This window comes from Sphaerulina musiva (genome assembly GCF_000320565.1).
Source record: "Sphaerulina musiva SO2202 unplaced genomic scaffold SEPMUscaffold_10, whole genome shotgun sequence".
NCBI classification, from domain to species: Eukaryota; Fungi; Ascomycota; class Dothideomycetes; order Mycosphaerellales; family Mycosphaerellaceae; genus Sphaerulina; species Sphaerulina musiva.
In genome coordinates, this window is record NW_016017392.1 from 1519699 (window position 1) to 1538534 (window position 18836).

At 53.3% G+C, this 18836-nt stretch overlaps 10 protein-coding genes across 10 annotated transcripts; 5 read left to right on the forward strand and 5 right to left on the reverse strand.

Annotated features, from left to right (window-relative positions):
* The first annotated feature begins 296 nt into the window (after positions 1-296).
* Positions 297-1451, forward strand: SEPMUDRAFT_151630 (uncharacterized protein). The gene has a single exon (XM_016906938.1). It carries the CDS (start codon positions 862-864, stop codon positions 1189-1191), a length of 330 nt encoding a protein of 109 aa, XP_016757821.1. The 5' UTR covers positions 297-861; the 3' UTR covers positions 1192-1451.
* A 10-nt stretch (positions 1452-1461) lies between these two features.
* Positions 1462-5857, forward strand: SEPMUDRAFT_158805 (cytochrome P450). Its single transcript, XM_016907805.1, has 2 exons — positions 1462-2563; positions 2671-5857. The coding sequence occupies exons 1-2, from the start codon at positions 1517-1519 to the stop codon at positions 3493-3495; spliced, it is 1872 nt and encodes a 623-aa protein (XP_016757822.1). The 5' UTR covers positions 1462-1516; the 3' UTR covers positions 3496-5857.
* Positions 1462-5857, reverse strand: SEPMUDRAFT_128300 (P-loop containing nucleoside triphosphate hydrolase protein). Its single transcript, XM_016902207.1, has 2 exons — positions 2669-5857; positions 1462-2561 (listed from the first exon to the last, which is right to left on the reverse strand). Exon 1 carries the CDS (start codon positions 5826-5828, stop codon positions 3708-3710), a length of 2121 nt encoding a protein of 706 aa, XP_016757823.1. The 5' UTR covers positions 5829-5857; the 3' UTR covers positions 1462-2561; positions 2669-3707.
* A 281-nt stretch (positions 5858-6138) lies between these two features.
* SEPMUDRAFT_120539 (uncharacterized protein) lies at positions 6139-6577 on the forward strand (the record flags this gene model as incomplete). The annotated part of the gene is made up of 2 exons (XM_016901614.1): positions 6139-6171; positions 6260-6577. The coding sequence occupies 2 exons, from the start codon at positions 6139-6141 to the stop codon at positions 6575-6577; spliced, it is 351 nt and encodes a 116-aa protein (XP_016757824.1).
* Positions 6578-6606: 29 nt separating this feature from the next.
* Positions 6607-7053, reverse strand: SEPMUDRAFT_51528 (uncharacterized protein; the record flags this gene model as incomplete). The annotated part of the gene is made up of 1 exon (XM_016909194.1): positions 6607-7053. One exon carries the CDS (start codon positions 7051-7053, stop codon positions 6607-6609), a length of 447 nt encoding a protein of 148 aa, XP_016757825.1.
* A 491-nt stretch (positions 7054-7544) lies between these two features.
* SEPMUDRAFT_136038 (uncharacterized protein) lies at positions 7545-13593 on the reverse strand (the record flags this gene model as incomplete). Its single annotated transcript, XM_016902750.1, has 2 exons — positions 7545-13290; positions 13410-13593. The coding sequence occupies 2 exons, from the start codon at positions 13591-13593 to the stop codon at positions 7634-7636; spliced, it is 5841 nt and encodes a 1946-aa protein (XP_016757826.1). The 3' UTR covers positions 7545-7633.
* Positions 13594-13994: 401 nt separating this feature from the next.
* Positions 13995-15861, reverse strand: SEPMUDRAFT_151631 (deoxyhypusine hydroxylase). Its single transcript, XM_016906939.1, has 3 exons — positions 15383-15861; positions 14250-15323; positions 13995-14174 (listed from the first exon to the last, which is right to left on the reverse strand). Exons 1-2 carry the CDS (start codon positions 15853-15855, stop codon positions 14810-14812), a joined length of 987 nt encoding a protein of 328 aa, XP_016757827.1. The 5' UTR covers positions 15856-15861; the 3' UTR covers positions 13995-14174; positions 14250-14809.
* SEPMUDRAFT_16755 (uncharacterized protein) lies at positions 14075-14506 on the forward strand (the record flags this gene model as incomplete). Its single annotated transcript, XM_016908284.2, has 2 exons — positions 14075-14174; positions 14250-14506. Coding segments are annotated over 2 exons (357 nt in total), but the record flags the coding sequence as incomplete, so codon positions are not given.
* Positions 15862-16143: 282 nt separating the features above from the next.
* On the forward strand, positions 16144-18631 carry SEPMUDRAFT_92649 (DUF1681-domain-containing protein; the record flags this gene model as incomplete). Its single annotated transcript, XM_016910590.1, has 1 exon — positions 16144-18631. One exon carries the CDS (start codon positions 16144-16146, stop codon positions 16957-16959), a length of 816 nt encoding a protein of 271 aa, XP_016757829.1. The 3' UTR covers positions 16960-18631.
* SEPMUDRAFT_151632 (She9_MDM33-domain-containing protein) lies at positions 16249-18631 on the reverse strand (the record flags this gene model as incomplete). Its single annotated transcript, XM_016906940.1, has 1 exon — positions 16249-18631. A coding segment is annotated over one exon (1496 nt), but the record flags the coding sequence as incomplete, so codon positions are not given.
* Positions 18632-18836: the final 205 nt, after the last annotated feature.

Genomic DNA, 18836 nt, shown 5'->3' on the forward strand with positions numbered 1-18836 from the left:
AGAGAACTCAAGAGGAGGAAGGGAAAGTCTCTCCACATTGCCTCTCTCTTTCTCTCTCTTTCTCTCTCCTTCTCCCCGCACACACCGCGCACAGGCACAAGCGGGTGAATGCGGGTTTAGAACGACGGGCATCTACCTCTTTTCCGCTAACACGAACCGAACCTATGCCGTTGATGGTGAGACATGTTGTTATTAAACGACCTGTGCCTGTGCCACCATACCGACTTACCGACTTACCGACCATGCTGGTACGGTGTGTAGCTGGTCACAGCCGTGAAAGCTGACCCGCCGCTGTCGTGGATGAGAGGCTGGAACTGCCTTACCTACAGCTACCACCACCTACCTCCTAGGAGAGAGGAGGTATGGCAAACACGAACTCGAGCACACTTTACAACACCTTTGCAGCAGGTACGATGACGGTGACGACGACGACAATCGATCAGGCCTGCAGAAGAAGAGTGCACCACCCATCGACTGTGGCGCGCAAGCCTAGAGGACAGCCCAAAGACTGCCACCCCAGTGACAGCGATAGCGACAGCTCTCGAACATGTTGCGAAACCCATCAGCGACAGAAAGAGACAGAAACTGGTAGAGATAGTAGACACGGCAGAAGAGGGCACGACTCTTTGGAAGATTGCGCGCAATACAACATTGAGAAAGCGGTAGTGACACGAAAGTGACACGAATTTGACAGGAAACGGCCAGCAGGTTTAGAGCGCAGAGTGGACTCTGTGCTTGTAGCGTGTTGTCAACGAGTATTATGTACTCTGTCCTCCTGGACAACGAGATGGTTGGAGATGGAGGAGCACATGTCCTGACATTCAGAAGAGCCATGCAGCCTCCAGCTGTAGCAACGACAGGATGCAGCAGCAACAACAACCCTTTGAACTCACCTCCTACAACCAATTCCCTCGAGCTTTGGACCTCATCAGCCTTGACCCACAGCAGATCCTCCAGATCAACATTTCGAGCCAATCGGAGATTGCTTGCGGGACTGGACTGACTTCCCCCGAATCCCGAATGCAACTCCGAGACTCTTCCCTTCGCATATCGCAGTCGATAACCACGAGTAGGAGTGTAGGACGTTCAATGGCCGGCATGAAGTCTACATTTTGGACCAATTCAACTCTCATAATCCCATTCAGTGCAAGAAGTAACGATTACGTACCATACGGTAATCTACCGTTTTAAACAGTAAACTCGGGCACGTTTGGGACTTTGGGTCGACAAACGATTGGTCCGGATGTGCAAGCATTACATGTGAGAATCGTTAGATGCTCCGCACAGTTATGAGCATGATAGCATCGAATCCTTCGTGCCTCTCTGGACTGACGCCGCCCCACTGTGCGCGAGATAACGGTCGTTCTATATCGCCATGTTGGCAAGTCAAATTTTACGCGACTACAACACTTTCCTATCAATTCCTTAAATACTACCTCCTTATAATTCCCACAACCGACACTCGTTCGCCTGCTCACCTCAGTGTATCGACTAAACAGGTACCTACCATACCATCATGGCAGATCCGTGGCTCCTCCTGCTCACACTCTCGATACTTCCTCTTCTCGCCTATGCTGTGTACTACTCGTTGCTTCCCAAACCGCTCGCGGGGATCCCATACCATCAAGAAGCCACCCGTAGCCTGCTCGGAGACATGCCGGCCATGTTGAGTCATATTCAACGAACTGGCGAAATGTTCTCCTGGCTAGGCCAACAATGTACCGAATTACAATCGCCTCTGGTTCAAGTCTTCACCCGCCCACTATCGAAGCCGTGGCTGGTGTTGTGTGATTTCCGCGAGACACAAGACATCCTCCTCCGACGCACCAAAGACTTTGATCGTTCCTCGTTTACTGCCGATCTCTTTGCGGGGCTGTTACCCGATCATCATATTCGTCTGGCGACCGACGACCCAGAGTTTCGCAAGCGTCGACGTCTCGGGCAGGATTTAATGACGCCGGGATTTCTCCAAGCTGTAGCCGGACCACACATTTACAACAGTGCTATGAACTTGGTCCATCTCTGGGAGCAGAAGTTGCAGATCTGCAAGTCTCGACCATTCGATGCTTCGCGGGATATCTGCCATTTCAGCTTGGATGCGGTTCTGGCCTTTACATTTGGATATCGAGCCGAGCTCAATGCAACGCAAGCTCAGCTCGATTACATGACATCGCAGTCTGGCCCGACAGCGCTCGAGGGCGAGGAAACGCCAAAAGCGGATAACGACAGGAAGCCCTTTAAGTTTGACGAAGGCCCACAGAATGCCGACATTGAAGCACTCCAGAGTCTTTCCCACAGCCTCGAAACGTCACTGAAGGCGCCTTTCCCGAAGCTTGCTCACTGGTTCCTTCGACAAACGAGCGCGTACAAGCAGGCTCTTCTTCGGAAAGAGAATCTCATCTCCCGCATGGTGCGTGAAGCCGAGAGCCGAGCGCACGACGAGAAGGAGCAGAAGCATCCTCGTCTGGGCGCTGCAGTCGACAGCATGGTCCGACGCGAGAATGAATTGGCCGAAAGAGAGTCTCGACCACCGGATGTTCACTCTCGTATCGTTTCAGACGAGGTCAGTGTCTCTCCTCTTTATAACTCTCTTCCTCTATGAATAAAAAGAACCCTCCCCCTCCCCCTCACTCTTCTTCTCCCCCCTCTAACACAAAAAAAACCTTCCAGCTCTACGGCTTCCTCCTCGCCGGCCATGACACCCTCTCAACCTCTCAACTCTGGGCCCTCAAACTCCTCGCCCGCCACCCCACTTCCCAGGATAAACTCCGCACGACTCTCCAAACCTCCCTGCGCCTCGCCCACACCGAACACCGCTCCCCCACCGCCTCCGAAATCTTGAAGTTATCCTGTCCCTATCTCGACGCGTGCATTGAAGAATTATTCCGCGTCTCGCTGACGACTCCCGCTATAGTGCGGACTGCGAAGCGCGATACGACTGTTTTGGGAGGAAGCGTGAGGGTTCCGAGGGGGACGGAGGTGGTTATGGTTTGGAATGGGAGTGGAATGCAGGGTGAGGGGAAAGAGGGTGAGGAGGAGAGGGAGGATTTTTTGAGGTTTGAGCCGGAAAGATGGATTACTACTACTGCAGAAAATGGAGAGGAGGGGATAGAAGGGAGAAAAGAAGTTTTCAATCCGAATCCGAGTTTTAAATACGGGGGAGGAGGAGGAGGAGGAGAAGGAGGAGCAACAGCAACAATGAAAAATATGATCTTCAGTCTTGGACCCCGAGCATGTTTTGGTCGAAAACTCGCATATCTGGAATTTCGAATTTGGTTGGTTTTGGTGGTGTGGAATTTTCGATTTTTGGGACTTGATGGAAAGGGAGGGGGATCATCGGGATTGGCAGAGGGAGGGGAAAAGGGGGTGGAAGATAGAGATAGGGATGGGGATGAAGATGAAGATGAATTGTTGGATACGGATCGGGCGTGGGATCGACTTACGAGAGTGCCTAGGGAATGTTTTGTTAGGTTAGAGAGGGTTTGTGGTGAGTAAGTAAGTGAGTGAGTGAATGTTAGTAATGGAGATGGAGGAAAAGTTTAAAGATCTTGTAGACGATAACTACAGAAAACAAGACATATGTACCGTATGTACTGTTGTTATCTCGTCACCAAAGAGTGGAGAACACTCAAAAAAAAAGAACAGTTCCTAATTGACCATTCATCCGATCTAATCTATTCATTCCTCCCACTCCCACTCCCCATCCCCTATATCCTCCAAATCTGCCCCTCCCACGCCGAAGGGTTCAACTCCAATGGTCCCCGTAAAATCCCCATCCGAGGCCCCCTCCTGCTCCCCTCTTCACCAGGCTCAGGCAAACAAATCCACTCTCGCACACAACCAGGAACATCTTCTTTCGAATGACTCACGACCAACAACGCCTGTTCGGGCGTGAGGCCTCCAAATGTGATTTTTCCCAAGCGGGAGAGAATACATTTTTGAGGAGCGGCGGCTGCGGCAGCTACTGCGGAAGCGTAATAAGAAGATGATTCTTCAGAAGAGGAAGAGGAAGAGGACGAGGAAGAAGAGGAGGAAGAGTCAGGCAAGTGCATAGTTTCTCCATGGGAAAGATACAACAAAGCTTTTTCTCGGACTCGTTCGTCTACTCCACTTAGTGCTTCGTCGAGAATGACTAAATCGGGAGAAGCGACGATGGCGCGGAGGAAGAGGGCGAGTCGTTGAGAGGAAAAGGACAAATCGCGAAAGGTGACGTGTTCAGCCCAGATGAGGTCGGAATCGTCAGAGGTGTATTCTGCGAATGCGTTGAGGGGGGCTTCGGGATCTCTGGGAGCGGGCTTAGTGAGTGTCTTTTGTAAAGTCTCTAATAACGTGTCGCCCTCGTGGGATGGGTGTAATTCCCGCGTGAACCATCGCAGTACCGCGTCGACGCGCCGATCGACATCTGCGGTGAGTCGCGGTTTCGCCAGAGGGGCGTCGGCCCAGGCGGATTCGATGGTCCGGCGGACGGTGAGGTGTTTGGGAAAGAAAGCGTGCACTTCGGGCGAAGAGTGGCCCATGCGCTGTTGGAGGTCGAAGAGACTGATGCCGGGTTCGCCGGGGGCGGGAAGGCGTGACCGGCCGAAGAGCTTGATGGGCAGACTGTATGTCTGTGGGTGGTCGGAAGTGATGAGGCTGAGCATGGTGGTTTTGCCGCTGCCGTTGGGGCCAAAAATGCCGCATCGCTGGCCACGATGAAGAGACCACCAGAGCCCGGACTTTTCGGAACCGTCAGGGCCGGTTTGCGTCCAGTCACCGAGGATTGTCTTGTCGCCGTACTGGACTTTGACGCCAAGCATTTCGACCAGGGGCTCGCCCCGAGGGAGAGGCGGGGATTTCTCGCGGAAGCCATCTTTGGTGATGTTCAGTCGCCTCCGGCGTGTGTCTGGGCCTTTGGCCAATCCCGGTTTCAAGAAGCCCTCCAAGTGCAGATCCGAAGCGAGCAGCTCACTCTTCGCGCCGTGTGCAGTAACTTCCAGGTCCGAATTGGCCACGACCAGATGTGTAATCCACTCCGGCACACCATCTTCGGGCCGTAGACTGATGATGAGTCGGGGGCTCTGCTGCTCGGCCAAGTCCTTCAGCACAGCAGCCATATATCGCGCTGTGTTGGGATCCAATCCCATGAATGGACCGTCCAATAGTAACACTTCTGGTAGTGATACCAGGGCCTTGGCGATTCGTGCTCGTCTCGTCTGACCATTACTGAGATTTGCCACAGGCATTTGCAACAAATTCCGCAGCTTCAATCGATCGAGCACATCTTCCAGTCTGCTTCTCTCGACTGCGCTCGGTTCGTGGTGCAGCGCGTTGAGCTCCGTGTGACCAGTCAAGTAGTCCTGAACGGTAAAGTCGGTTTCCTCCCGTCGGCTCTCATATCGCGCACTCAGGTAGGCTCCTCGGACACTCGTGCCGCTGACACTGCTTCCCCGGTCGGCATCGAAGCCCACGTACTTGATGGCATGCTGTGGCGACTGTGATTGTTCGGCCAGCAGAGGATAGGTGCGAGCTGCGGGTGGAATGCATATATGTTGAGCGGCCAGGACTTGCAAGAAGGTGGTCCGGGCCAGAGATGAAGGTGAACAAACGGCCCAGTATTGGGGGTTGCCGTCGGGGCCGGTGCGCTCTGGCAGGTGAAAGTCGAGCTTGGCGAAGAGCGGTGGATTGGTGGAGTCGGAGTCGGTGTTTGTGTCTGTGTCTGTATTTGCTGGGTAGGTCTGATAGAAAGTTGCTTGGTCAATCTTGATCACGTGTCGTGGATGTTGATGGTATCGTCGACATTGCGGCGCCTTCAGCGTCAGCCTCGCTCTCACAGCCAGCCGCCTCCACATCTCCCCCAATCCCGGACGTGATATTCGCTGGATTTATGCGGTGCACTTCTGCAGCATACACTGGTCCGCATGTGCGTGACGGGGACTCTTCACGTGAGCAAGGCTGACTAAGGTGGCGAGAGAAAATCTTGGCTCGGCAGCATAGTCGGCCCGAAGTGTGGGGCGTGGAAACAGCTTCACTTCATCCATGTCAACCGAGGCTCCGCTAGCTCCACCTTCTATACCTACCTATCAAAAGTATTGCTGAGGCAGCATCTACTGTGTTTGGCCTTACAAAGATTACAACAACACGGAGAAGAGAGGAGGAATCATGTTCCCTTCCATGCAGCCTCACCGGCCGCAGGTCAGTCTAATCAAACTGCTCAATCAATTCCATCAAAGCCTACCGACATGTACTGACAGCAGAGCCAACGTGAAAGATACGCCCGCAGAATCCCCTCCACCACGGGAACCACCAACAACAGACACGACCCGTCTCCGATAGTGCGCCCAAGAACCAAATTGAAGCCATGCCGCCCAACACCACCAGCACCATCACCACCGCCACAACCTCCACCACGCCGCCGCCGCCTCATCATCCGCTACCACTCTTCAACCCCGCCACCACCCACCCCGTCTTCTTCATGACCCACTGGCGCAAACCTCCCTTCCCACTACCCCTCAACCCCGCCCTCTCGCCCGTCGCGGCCGGTTACGTCTTTCCTCATCACCACCTCCGCCCCACCACCGCCGGAAACACGAAGCTCTGAGAAAGGGAGATGATTTCAAGATATCATTATCACCAATGACTATACTCCGCCTCCTCCTCTGCCGCCGACGATGAAGATGACGACGACGATGACGAGGTAGAAGAAGAGTTGGAGACAGCATGTTCCTCCTCCTCGTTTGTCCTTCGAGGTAAAGACTCCAACACAGCCAGAGCCATACCATGTACCACCCCGCGTCGACATCTGCGACAGATGCTCTCGAGGAATTGGCGCGAGAAACCTGTTACGCAATCATCGCAGCATGCTGTTGTTTGTGTGTTGATTGTGATGCCTGGTTGGCAGATTTCTTCTCTTCCTCTTCCTCCCGCTGCGTTGTTGCGAGGGTGAGGGGTTGGTCGAGATGAGGAAGCTGATGCTGCTGCTGCCGCGGCTGCTGTCGCTGCTGCTTCGGCGCATTGGATTATTGGGCCGTGGATGAAGTGGCCGCATGTTAAGCGGGTTTTGATGGTATGGCACATTTGATTTTGTGTACCTCCTTGGTAGGGAGAGAGAGGAATGACTCGAGGATCGACTCGAGGATGTGTAATAAGGAGAGGTCCGACGAATCGATATAATAGCAGCGTTTTGTGACTAGTTTAGGTAGTAGATATCAAGTCTCCAAAGTTGCTATTAACCAATACTAAAAGCTCAATCGAGGAATGTTGTATATAAGCAATCTTGTCAAAAGTCCGAGTGCACTATACTATACGATTAGTGAGGCTGTGGACTCTGATCTGGTCACGTCTCCTGTAAGCTAGGTGCCTAGTCACCAGTACATATCAGGTACCTATAGTCACTAGCAAACTACCTAGGTAGGTAGGTACCAAGTTAAGGTAGTCAGTTAACAGCAAGCATTCATCCCTCTAACCTCCTACCTGGTAGGACAGACGATACTCTTTTTGGAAGCTGCTCTAGTAGAAAAGAAACGGCCAATTCATATTGAATGCATTTCGCAAGCGACCGGAGTCGGGGGGTATCTCTGCTATTGCACAAAACCAGGCAATGTTAAGCGAAATATCAAATACATCCATCCTTGGAAGCTGTAAAACGAAGCTTCCTTCACCCCAGTTCGTCGACGTCGTCGTCGTCGATACCGTCACCGCCGAATGTGACCTTGGAAGCGCTCCCCTTCCGCTGCTGCTTCCCTCTCTTCTTGGCTGGTCCCTTGCCACCACCCTCGACCGACTTTCTCTTCTTGCCTCGCGGTCCGGGACTCTTGCCCGTGCTGCCCTCGCTACGGGCATCGTCATCGTCCGCCATCTCCTCGTCTTCATCATCCGACCGCACTTTGACCTCATTGTCCACAGACATCAGCTCCACAAATGCAGAACACATGGCATGTTGGCTCAACGGATCCGCCGCACCACTCATGAGGTGAGTGATGCGATTGTGAAACGCTTCGGTGAGGGCAGGCGCGTGCGTCGCCTTGGACGGTTTACTACCAGCATCCTTGGACGCGAGCTTCGGCTTGTTGACATACTTCTTACACTGCCACAGACGTTGCATGTACGAGCGTGTCTCTTGGACGACGGACAGAATCTGTGCCGAGACAGCAAGCTGCTGCAGACGCGCAGCGGTAATGGGTGCCGGGACTGCTGCAGCAGGCGCACCTTGAATCTCCTCCGAACTCCCCTCGATCATACTCGTCGAGGGTACCGGCACCTGAAGCCGAAAGACATCATTCTCGATAGATTGCGCGACGACGTTGCCGGTCCCCGAGAAAACCTTTTGCAGAGAGGACAGGATCAACAGGACATCATCGGTCTTCTCATAGTCGAGGAACGCGATACCCTCCACGGAGAAACGCACAAATTCGAGATGGCGTAAGAGCTCCGGGACTTCCGTCATCTTTGTCGAGTCAAAGTCCATGGCAGCGCACAAATGGGCGAAGAACTTCTTGCGCGACTTGGCGTTGCCGGTCTTCAAAATGTCCCAGAAATAGTGCAGTTTCGACGTGGGTGGGTGCCCAGTGCAGCCTAACGTGCTATGCATGACTTCTTTCTGGTACTGGAATGCCTCCTGCACCGATTTCATGAGCGTCTTCTCCAGCGTACTTTCATGCTTGATCCATGCCTCTTTGTACGACAAGTAGGCCATCTTGGCAATCGTCGTGTTGGAGCTGGTCTGCAGAGCCACAAGCGCGTTGGCCGTCAGGCCAGGATGTGCGAAACCTTGAGTATTGATGCTCACGATAATGCGAGCTGCTGTCACCGCGGTATCATTTGTCGAGCTGAGCGCGATTCGCACAAAGTGCTTCTCCAGGAACCTTGCAGTCAACGCTGTGGATGCCGTGTCGAATCCAGTGGCTTGATACGTGCCGCCCAGGCGCTGGGTTCCGCTCGCAATACCACTGCCCAGTTCTGGGGCACTAGAATCCTCGTCGCCCTTCTCGCCAGACCGGAAGAACGCCTCCATGCTCGTCAGCAAGACCTGCTCCAACAACTGCTCCTTGCCATCAAACACGAGCTGAATCGCTTTCACCACATCTTCTCGCATGTAGTTCGTAGCATACCGCTGACAAATCGCAAGGGTGGCCTCCAAGGCCGCCTCTCGCACTGAGGTGGGTTGCGACGGAGTCGTGAATTTACAGCATAGCTCAATCATCATTTCCGCAACAGAACTGCCCTTGTACGGATTGAGCTTTGGGCTGGCTTTGAAATCGGCCAGGAGGGCATCCAGGTGGCATGCTTTTCCGAATTGTCCGATAATGGTCAGCAGCTTGTTTACGGCCTTCACCTGTGGTTGGTTCTTCTCCTCGCGTAGGTTGACATGTTGCCGACTTGTCACTCCAGCCATAGCGGAGATCAAGAACCGCACAAGCCGATCGGTATTGCCGATGAGGCCGTCAATGGTCCACAGACATGGTGCCACGACTGCAACTTCTGACGAGGGTATACTCGGTACACATTGCAATAGACTCCCTTGTAGGTTGCCGAGGAAGTCTGGTTTGAAGTCTGCCAGTACTGGCAACGTATACCGCAGAATCGTGACGACGAAGTGCCATGCGTCGAGGTCATCGGTGGTCTTCAAATTCTTGGTATAAGGCTCCAGGAGCTCAAGCTGCGAGGTTGTGAAAAGCGTAGGTCCGGCTCGGGCGAAAACCGTCAACGCTTGCAGGATAGCTCCTTGTGATGGTTCTCCAGGAATCTCGCTGGTATCGATACTGCCCTCGAACAATACAGCAACAAATGATCTGCAGATCTTAGCATTATCACCAGCTTGTTTCGATTTGGCCAGGAGGCTCTTGATCAGAGCTTCTAGCACATTGGCAACGTTATCTCCAAGGTCGACAGTCTGGATGATCAGAGCAGCGTGAGAACGCAACTGCAGCGATGCTTCAACAGACCGATGACCTTCGCGATTGAGATCACGGAATGCGGAGAACCACACGTCTTCGATGGTAGCTCGTGCCACCTCTGCTACGCCCTCGTCGACATCGTGCACACGAGAGATCATCGCGTTCGAAATCTTAGCTCGAACGTTGTTGTCTTCGACATGCAAATAGACCTGCTTCAGAAATGCGATTGCACGCTTGCGGACAGATGAGCTGGTATCAGTGGTGCGCTCCACCACCTTTTCGTAGATCCTGAGCTCGATGCGAGGTCGCAATTGGACACATTTCTGGACGAGAATGAGCGCGGAGTCCCGGACCAGTGAAGACGAATCACCCATGCAATGTACGATCTGCTTCAGGACAGAATCACTGCGATCAAGAACAGTCGGATCCTGATCGAGCAGGGTCGTAACGCTCTTCAGACTACGACTTCGCACTGTTGGCTGCTCACTTCGCATTGAGGCGAGGATGATGTTGAAGATGCGATCAAAGGCCTTACACAGCTTCGAGTTTGCGGTGACGATCCTCGCAGCAAGCTTACCATGCGCGGTGACTAGTTTGGGGAAAGGATGATGATCGGCCAGCCAGTTGACGTCCTTCATGGTGTGCAGAATCTTGTCCTGGAGGTCCTGCGAAACCTTGGTGCCGACGTCCCCAGCATTGCAGACTTGATCCGCCCACTGCACCAGATGATAGCCGCGTGCAGTCAGCAGTTGGGCATCGTCTCCAACATTTCGATCTTGCAGGTATTGAACGACAATGCGGTAGGGCCCCTCGAACGAGGTCAATTGCGACACGGTCAATTCTCCGTCCTCGAAGGTGTCCGCGAGCTTGACGAGATGCTGCGAAACACGATCATCCGCATCCGTGGCTTTAGCCATATCAGCAGTCGAAGAGAGAAGCCCAGAGATTCCAGAACCGATAGTGCCGAGTAATTCCAGCGCCAGTGTGCGTGAGGGCGCAGGACTCTTCGCATTTTCGGCGATGCTGACGAGTTGTGCGACGAGTGCCAGAAGCAAGACTTCAGCCGCAGGCCAATCGCTATGACCGAGTACATTGAGGAAATCGTCCACGAAGATGTCCAGGAGCTTGCGGTACGGTTCCTCGCTCGCTTTTGTTGTTTGAGACGCTCGTTGGATCAAAATGTTCACAATGTATCTTGCATGGCCGATAGTAGCTTGCTGTAACGGCCTGTAGAACGATAACAAGTCAACCGCAGGCTTCTTGGGTTTGGTGTTCTTCTTGACTACGACATTGTCGGAATCCTCAGACTCTCCTTCTGACTCTGAGTCTGCCGCTTCAGAATCCCCGCCGAGTTCATCTTCCGACTCCGCAGCCTCTGTTTTCTGACGGAGTGTCTTCTCGCTCGGCGTTGCACTAGTCTGGACTAAGCGCATGAGAAGAGCTGAAACCAGCTGTATAGGCTTCGCATCGGCGGGGCGATATTGGCGGGCGCTCTGCTTGTTGGCTGGGAGCTTCTCGAGAGACATCAGGATCTCGTCAATGATGAAAGTGCGCTGATCCGTGTATTTCGTGAAGATCTTGGAAGTGACGTCCATTGCGAAGCGTCGCATCTGCTCGAACGTCTGGATTCCGATAGCAGAGTCCCGTTCGTGGCTTGCATTCTCTGTAAAGATGAGCATCTTGCACATGTATTGCAGACTGGAGACGCCGCTCTCGTCCACATCAGTCTTGGCAAACAGATCACCCAGCTGTCGTAAAAGCTTTATGGCTGCTGCCAGTAGTCCCTGGAGCTCAGGGCGGCATTTTGTTGCGATGCTAAATCTGGGATTGCTCGGCGCATCTTTCTTGCCCTTGGCGTCATCGTAAAGACTGGCACGCTCTTGAACAACAGGAATGACGCACACTTCGACGACCGTCCTCAAGGCATCGAGCACGTTTTTGAGGCAGTCTTCCGATTGCAACTCCTTGCGATGCGCTCCACCAGTCATGATGCGCATCAGCGTACGTGCTGCAATGAGACCATTTTCAGCATTGGAAACGCGGTCAAGCCAGTCTCCAATATCATCCTCCGACCAATCCTCTCCAATGACGAGAGAGCCAGAGTGCAGTGCGGCCAGAGAACGTTCACAAATGCGTTGCACCCGAGTTAAGGTGTCGACTTCTACGAAATCGAGGCGGCTATAGGAGACGACTTTCTTAAAGGCGGCATCCAGCCTTGACTGCGCATCAGCCTGCAGGATGAGCGCGGGCCCTTCTTCGGTATTACGTGTATCGAATAGTGTATTTGCACGCTTCGACACATCCTCAGAGGTGTCCGGTTGCATCTGGTCTTCAGCTGCGAATATCGATTCAAGTTGGTTTTGCAGACTTTCCAAAGCCTGCTCCGCCTTCTGACGCTGATCAGAATTCACACGCGACCCGTTGGTAAGATATGCATTTTGATTTCTAGCCAACGTGCTGGCCGAAGTCGGGTCTGGTATCCTCTGGTACTCTGCGCGTTGTGCCGGCGTCATCTTCACGATAGGAATGTATGGCACATGCAATTGCGGCGTAGACGTGGGCGAGTTCTTCGTGTGCTGTGGCGTGGTATGCTTTGTTATAGGCATAGCAAGTTCATCCTGCTGACTAGCGGTAGGAGTCGCCGAATGCTGAGACGATTGCGATAGTCTTGGGATGTGCGGCACAAGAGCGACAGGCGCATTCTTCTGATGCTGAACTGGTCGGTGCTGTTGAACCTGTGGTATAGCCTGCATATCCGATGTGGAACGTGGCGGCATCGGCATAGCATTTGGTGGTTGCTGCGGAGACCGCTGCTGCTGGGGCACTATGGAATTCGATACATGCTGCACGTTACCGTGTACCGCTGGAGAAGATTGCGAGTGTCGTGCCGGCGGCGGGCCCAATATCACTCTTGGCTTCGATGCTGCACGTTGCGTTGATGTAGTCGATTGTGCAGGGACATCACGCTGCGGTTCTGAACGCACTGCAGCTAGAGGCTCCCTATGTTCACGATGTCCAGCTTCGGGGCGCACCATAGCGGAGGACCCCTTCTTCTCCATAATCTGCGACGCATCTTGTAGAGACGTGGTGTAGCGGTACGACACTTGGGTACTATCCAACACCATCTTGGCGAAATCGCTTAACTTTGGCTGCAGAACAGGCTGCGTCAAGGTCTCTGCCGGCTGCGCGGTATTCGGATGCTTTTTGGTCCTCTTGAACTTGTACTCGGGCAGGTCATCGCCTTTCAACAGCTTCTTCACACCATTCAAAGTCTGTGAGCACCGATTCGAGGCCTGCTCTGCGCTCCTAGCACCAGCTGCAAGTCGGTCGAGGTCTCGGCGTGCGAGGTTGACACTTTCGTCGTTCTGAAACGCAGTTGGTGCAGTGTTTGGCAATGCAAGCGGTGGTAGCATGATATCTGTCAATGGAAGAACGTCAGGTTATGTCGGCCGGTGCAATTAGGGTTGGTAGAATAGCCGCCACAATGGCGGGGCATGAGCAGGATGACAGCGGGACAATGAGGCGTCATTCACCTACCTGGATTGAAGGGGACTATTGAGCTGAAGGGTGTATATGGGAGGGCTTCCTGTACTGTCGGGATGTAAAGCCCTCCCCCGCGGGAGCTGCTCGCTGTTGCGACGCCATTCATTTGTGCACCGCTCCCACTGCCACTCTGCTGCGGCCGCTGCAGCTGTCGAGGATCCACTGTGCCGCTCTCCATAATTCCGTCTATTTCTTGAGTCTACCGAATTGCGCTGCCATTTCTCCGTTCTTGATGCCAATCTATCGGATTCAATCTCAAGACAGCATGCGGAGGTGTTGCGAGCTTCGTGCGTGAGCCGGTGGTAGTCTTAGAAAGACATTTCGATCTAGCAGAGCGTATGTCTCCGCAACGATGAATGTCGCGAAGAAACGCGTCGTGAGGGTATTCGTAGGGAGCGTGTCGTCAGTGAAGAGAGATGAGAAGATGAGATGAGGTTCTTCATGGGTTGCACTTTGGGAAAGGCAGCAGTCGCGAGGCTTTCGCGCTTCCCAGGTTCCGGACGCCGATCTCCCGTGAAATATGGAGCCTTGCCCTGTTCTTGACCCAAGCTCAATATTTTCCAACTTCACTTCTCACTCCAAACACTTCACAATCAGCTGCGCCACGTCGACCACTTCTTAGCCAATCATAGCTTGATCGCGACAACATGACGGCTATCGGCGCTCTGGTCTTCTGTACCGACTGTGGCAACTTGCTTCACTCAAATACTGGGCGTAAGGAATACATTGCGTGCGATGTATGCGGCATGCAAAATAAGGGTAAAATTCTATCCGTTCATACCTTACTATTCCAGCGAGACGGTGGTTCAGCCGGATGCTAATCAGCGAGTTCAGACACCTCCTCAAAGGTCGTGATAACGCACAGCAAACCCAGCGCATTTCCATCTGCGCTGAGAACTCGACTCCGATCGGATGTGCAAGAAGTTTCCGAATCCGACATGCAGGACGCCGCCACGATTAACCTACCATGTGAAAGGTGTGGGCATCCAGAAGTGAAATTTTACTCGCGACAATTACGATCAGCCGATGAAGGATCCACCATTTTCTACACATGTCCGAAGTGCGCCTACAAGTGGAACGCGAACAACTGAGCAATACAAACTGCGTGGCAAGCACTTCAGAATTCAAGACTTGGAGCTTTCGTGCTCGCTTCATTTCAATCGGGTATTTCAATCGGGTATACTGGCTGGGCCCGTCATTTCAAAGCCATCGCCTCTGTGGTCACTAAGGATTCCGCCCGGCCTGGGCACAGTCGCGAAATCCATTTGCATTCCTCCCGAAACCTGTCCTGTCCAACGCAACATAAGTCCTGCTTATGCATTGACCTCCCATGACCCAGCAAGGATGGGTAATTCAAATCATCGCTTTTCTCGCTATACGCGCATCGATACTGCCTACGCAGTGGTCTCAATCTGACTCGGCACTGTCGCGTACTCCATCTCGCCATTCTTTTCGAACTCGGCCATGTCCAAAGCCACAATGATGCTATCCCGGACCACCTGCTCGGGGTCGTCCAAGAACTTCTTCAGCGTATCCTCGACACCGTCCTCGTCACCCAAACTGCCCAAAGCCTCAGCCGCTTCGTGTCGAACCATGCTTGCCTCTTTAGTATCACTCAGACACTCCGTCAGAGCAGGGATCGAAGCAGGATGCGACAGTTGGCCAAAGACGAAAGCAACTTCGTGTCGGAAAAGAGCCGAGGAGTCCTTGAGACCGGTTGCGAGGGCCTTAATGGCGGGAACCGCGGTTGGTAGATCGGGAGGAGAGGCCAGGTCTCGAAGCGTGAACATGGCTCTGTAGCGCTTGAATAGTGGCAAAGATGAATCCATGAGTTTTCGTTGCAATTCGACAATATCGGGCTTCTCGTCCAATGCCGAAGGAGGCGCAGGATCAATGGAAGTGAAGTCGCTATCGCGAACTTGTCAGCTTAATGCCACCACCGGATATCACGTCTTTGCCAAACATACCTTTGCTTCAACTTCTCCTTCTTCCCAGCCTCACTGCTCTCCCACTCCAGTCTCTCAATAGCAATCTCACACGTCTCTCTCACGACTTCCTCCTCGCTCTTATCGTCCCTGCGCTCCCTTAAAAGTGGCAGACTAGTTTGATCTCCCAGTGCTCCCAAAGCCTCCGCAGCCTCATGTCTACACATGGGATCCTCCTTTCTATCCTCAATCACTGCTCTTAAGAAATGTATCGCCTCTTCTTTTCCAGACTGTCCCAAGCAGTATGCCAGTTCATGTTTGAGAAGGGCAGAAGGACTCGTGAACGCAGCAGCGATCGCTTCAACCGCGGGGATCGATTGTGGTGTTGCGGGATTTTGTGAGGCGAGATGTTTGAGCGAGAAGAGCGCTCGGAATCGTTTGGCCAGAGCAACATCTTCCGAGCAGAGGTCTTTGCGCAGCACTGCGACGATTTGGTCTTCGGGTGTGATGGCCATGGTCGTTGATGTGTGAGTGGTGGTGAGTGCAAGTTGTGTCGTGGATGAATGTAGGAAGATGGATTTTGCTCACATCTGAAATCTGATAAGATCTGATAATCGCACAGGAAGGTGGGGCAACGTTTCATGCAGGCACGATCCGCTTTCCGTATAATTATTACACCTCTCAGTGGTCTCGCAGGGGTAAGGAGCGTCTCCCGTGAGCTCGCTCCTGGTAGCCAAACTACCTTTACCTACATAACTGCCTCATAAATTAACCACTTCTCCTTCTCAAAAAAAAGACCCGTAATGGCCATAACCGATCCCGCCACCGGCCTCCCTCTCCCCGACTCCGCAATTCAACGCGTCCTCTTCGCGCACACTCCCGTCCACATCTACGGCATTCCCCCTCTCACCTCCAATGCAGGATTCTCAGCTTCCACCTGGACCTCCCCGACGCGGCCCACAGCCCAACACATCTTCACCGCTCGACTGCGAATTCTCGAAACCTCCATTTCTTCCTCCGACCAACAACAACAACAAGGAAAGCTCAAATGCGATCTCGTGCTCGAAGACCCCAACACGGGAGATCTATTCGCCGCGGCACCATATACGACACCCGCGGTCGTGCAGCAAGCGAATGACAGTTCTCGATTTTTCGCAGTGCGAGTCGCGGGAGAAGGAGGGATGAAGGCGACTTTGGGAATGGGATTTGAGGATCGCAGTCCTGCGTTTGATTTTGGGATTGCGCTGACCGAGGCGAGGAAAGTGTTGGGGATGGAAACACAGAACTCGGGGAGTACTGGAGCGGGGAGAGGTGCGCAATTGTTGCAGAAACAGAGAGAGGCAGATTCGAAGAAAGATTTCAGTTTGAAGGAGGGAGAGAAGATTGTTGTGAATGTACCGGGGAGAAGGCAAAGACCTGCTGCGGATGCTGGGCTATCAGGGAGTAGTGGGAGTGATACTGCCGCATTGTTTAGTATTGCTCCACCACCTCCTGCTGCTGCCGCACCGTCGAGTACTTTGCAGATGGAGGGTCAGAGTGCGACGCCGGAAAGCACTGTGGATGGCAAAACGGCACAAGAGCTTGGATTTGACGACGGAGAGTTTGGGGAGTTTCAGTGAAATACCCACGTCTCTTTGACTGATCCCATTGGCATGGGCGTGCGGTGGAGCAGGCTATGATGGTGATGTCAACACAACATGATTGAAAAGGTGGAGAAGGTGAGGTGGCTTTATGAAGCCTTCCATGCTTTGAATATCTTATTTACAGTACAGTGATACCCCTATACAGCGATATGCTACGTTGGCCGTAGGAGGACGAGTAAGAGTCCCATGATAGCGAAGCCAGATGCAGCTCCTTGGAGGGCAATGTTGGTGATGTCGACTTTGCGCATCTGAACCACTCGTTCGGAGAACAGGTCGCTGAGGGTGTCTTGCCAAATCTCGAAGGTAGGCCTGTCCACTCCATTCGTATCTCTCTTGGAGTCGTACACGGCCTCGGGCTTGCTTTGCGCCATCTCTTCTGGGACGCTGGGAACCGTGCCAACAGCTTCCGGGGTCTCTGCGGGAAGCACCTCTCCAGGTCTCATAGAATCAGCAGCAGTTGTCGCAGCTTTCTCTGAACTCGCACCGATGCTGGCCGGCGACACATTTGTGTTCAGCAGCATGTCATTTTCAGACGCCTGCTTGTCGAGCTCTGCTTCTCCCGTTTGAGTTGCACGGTCCTCTGTCTGGAAATGCACAATGTGCTTCTTCTCCAACAGCCCTTCCATTCCCCTGATGATCTTATCCCTTCTCCAAGGTTCGAAAACCACAATATTGGCGAGCAGTAGTATGATATTGAATCCCATCAGCCCAAATGTCAGCCATGTAGAGTTCCTTCTGATCATGTTGTTCCACACCTGTTCTTCATGATACTGTTTCCTCTCCAACCGTTCCAGCAGAGCCCTACCTTCCTCGAGACGTTGTTCAGCCGTCTCCAGCCCTTCCTTCGCCTGAGTCACGCTCTGCTCGTTCAGGTGCTCCGATCTGACCAGAGACATGTATCGTTCCAAATCCGAGGGACTCCATGAGCTTTTCCGCTCCAGCAGACCGACAATCTCTCGCTGCGCAGTCGCTTGAGCAGCGTAGGCCTCGTTCAAGGTAGTGCGCGCGGAGGTGAGATCTTGACTCCTCTGCCGTACGGTCTGTTCCTGCTTGGATATCTCTTGGCGGAGAGCTTCGATGCCGGTGTAGTCAGTTCCGGTATACTGATTCACCTGTTGGGAGATCGTGTTGGCTTTCACGAGGAGATCGTCGAGCAGTTTGAGAGCACGTTTCTGGAGATCCGAGCGTTTGGATTCGGCGTGCGAGGGCAACCGTTTTGATGTTTCGGCAGCTGTCGCAGGCACTGCAGCTGCAGCTGATACTGGCAATGGTAGTTGTGGTTCGGTGCCATGTGTCGTTGGTTCGGTGTCCTGCTGCGACTGACTCCGAGTCTCTGCCTCGAGTTTGCGCCGCTCTGCCTCCTGCTCGTCGCGTAATCGTTTCGCCCTTGACTCAGCAATCTGTCGCGCCTCTTCCTCCTTGCGAACACGATCCGCATTCTCTTCCTGGATCCGCCGCAGTCGCTCTTCTGTTCTATCGTCTCGCCTCCATAATGTACTCGAGAAGTCGCGCTGCCAGATCGGTGTGGTCCTCCTTTTGACTATGCTAGTCCGCATACGGCAGCCCGCACAAGTCCATTGTGTGTTGGAGCTCCATCTCGCTGTCACCGTCGCTAGCCGGGCCAGCGGCCTCGTCGATACGCTCATGTCGTTGTTGCAGCGCGTTCGGAAGATCCACTGAACAAATATACTCCATACCGTTAGCCGGCGTAAATATGGTTTCGGCATACGTCATTTACCGAATGCCGAAGTGAATGCCCTGCCGATCACAGTTTTGTTGAGCGAGCCTTCCTCGATATCACTTCTACCTTCCACCTACCTACTGTACTTTTTAGGTACTTTGTACAACAACAC

Coding starts and splice junctions, on each gene's coding strand:
- SEPMUDRAFT_151630 (XM_016906938.1), top strand. CDS start 862: ATGCAGCAGCAACAACAACCCTTTGAACTCACCTCCTACAACCAATTC.
- SEPMUDRAFT_158805 (XM_016907805.1), top strand. CDS start 1,517: ATGGCAGATCCGTGGCTCCTCCTGCTCACACTCTCGATACTTCCTCTT. Junction 2,564..2,670: donor CTCGTATCGTTTCAGACGAG/GTCAGTGTCTCT, acceptor AAAACCTTCCAG/CTCTACGGCTTCCTCCTCGC.
- SEPMUDRAFT_128300 (XM_016902207.1), bottom strand. CDS start 5,828: ATGTGGAGGCGGCTGGCTGTGAGAGCGAGGCTGACGCTGAAGGCGCCG.
- SEPMUDRAFT_151631 (XM_016906939.1), bottom strand. CDS start 15,855: ATGGCCATCACACCCGAAGACCAAATCGTCGCAGTGCTGCGCAAAGAC. Junction 15,324..15,382: donor AAGGAGAAGTTGAAGCAAAG/GTATGTTTGGCA, acceptor AGTTCGCGATAG/CGACTTCACTTCCATTGATC.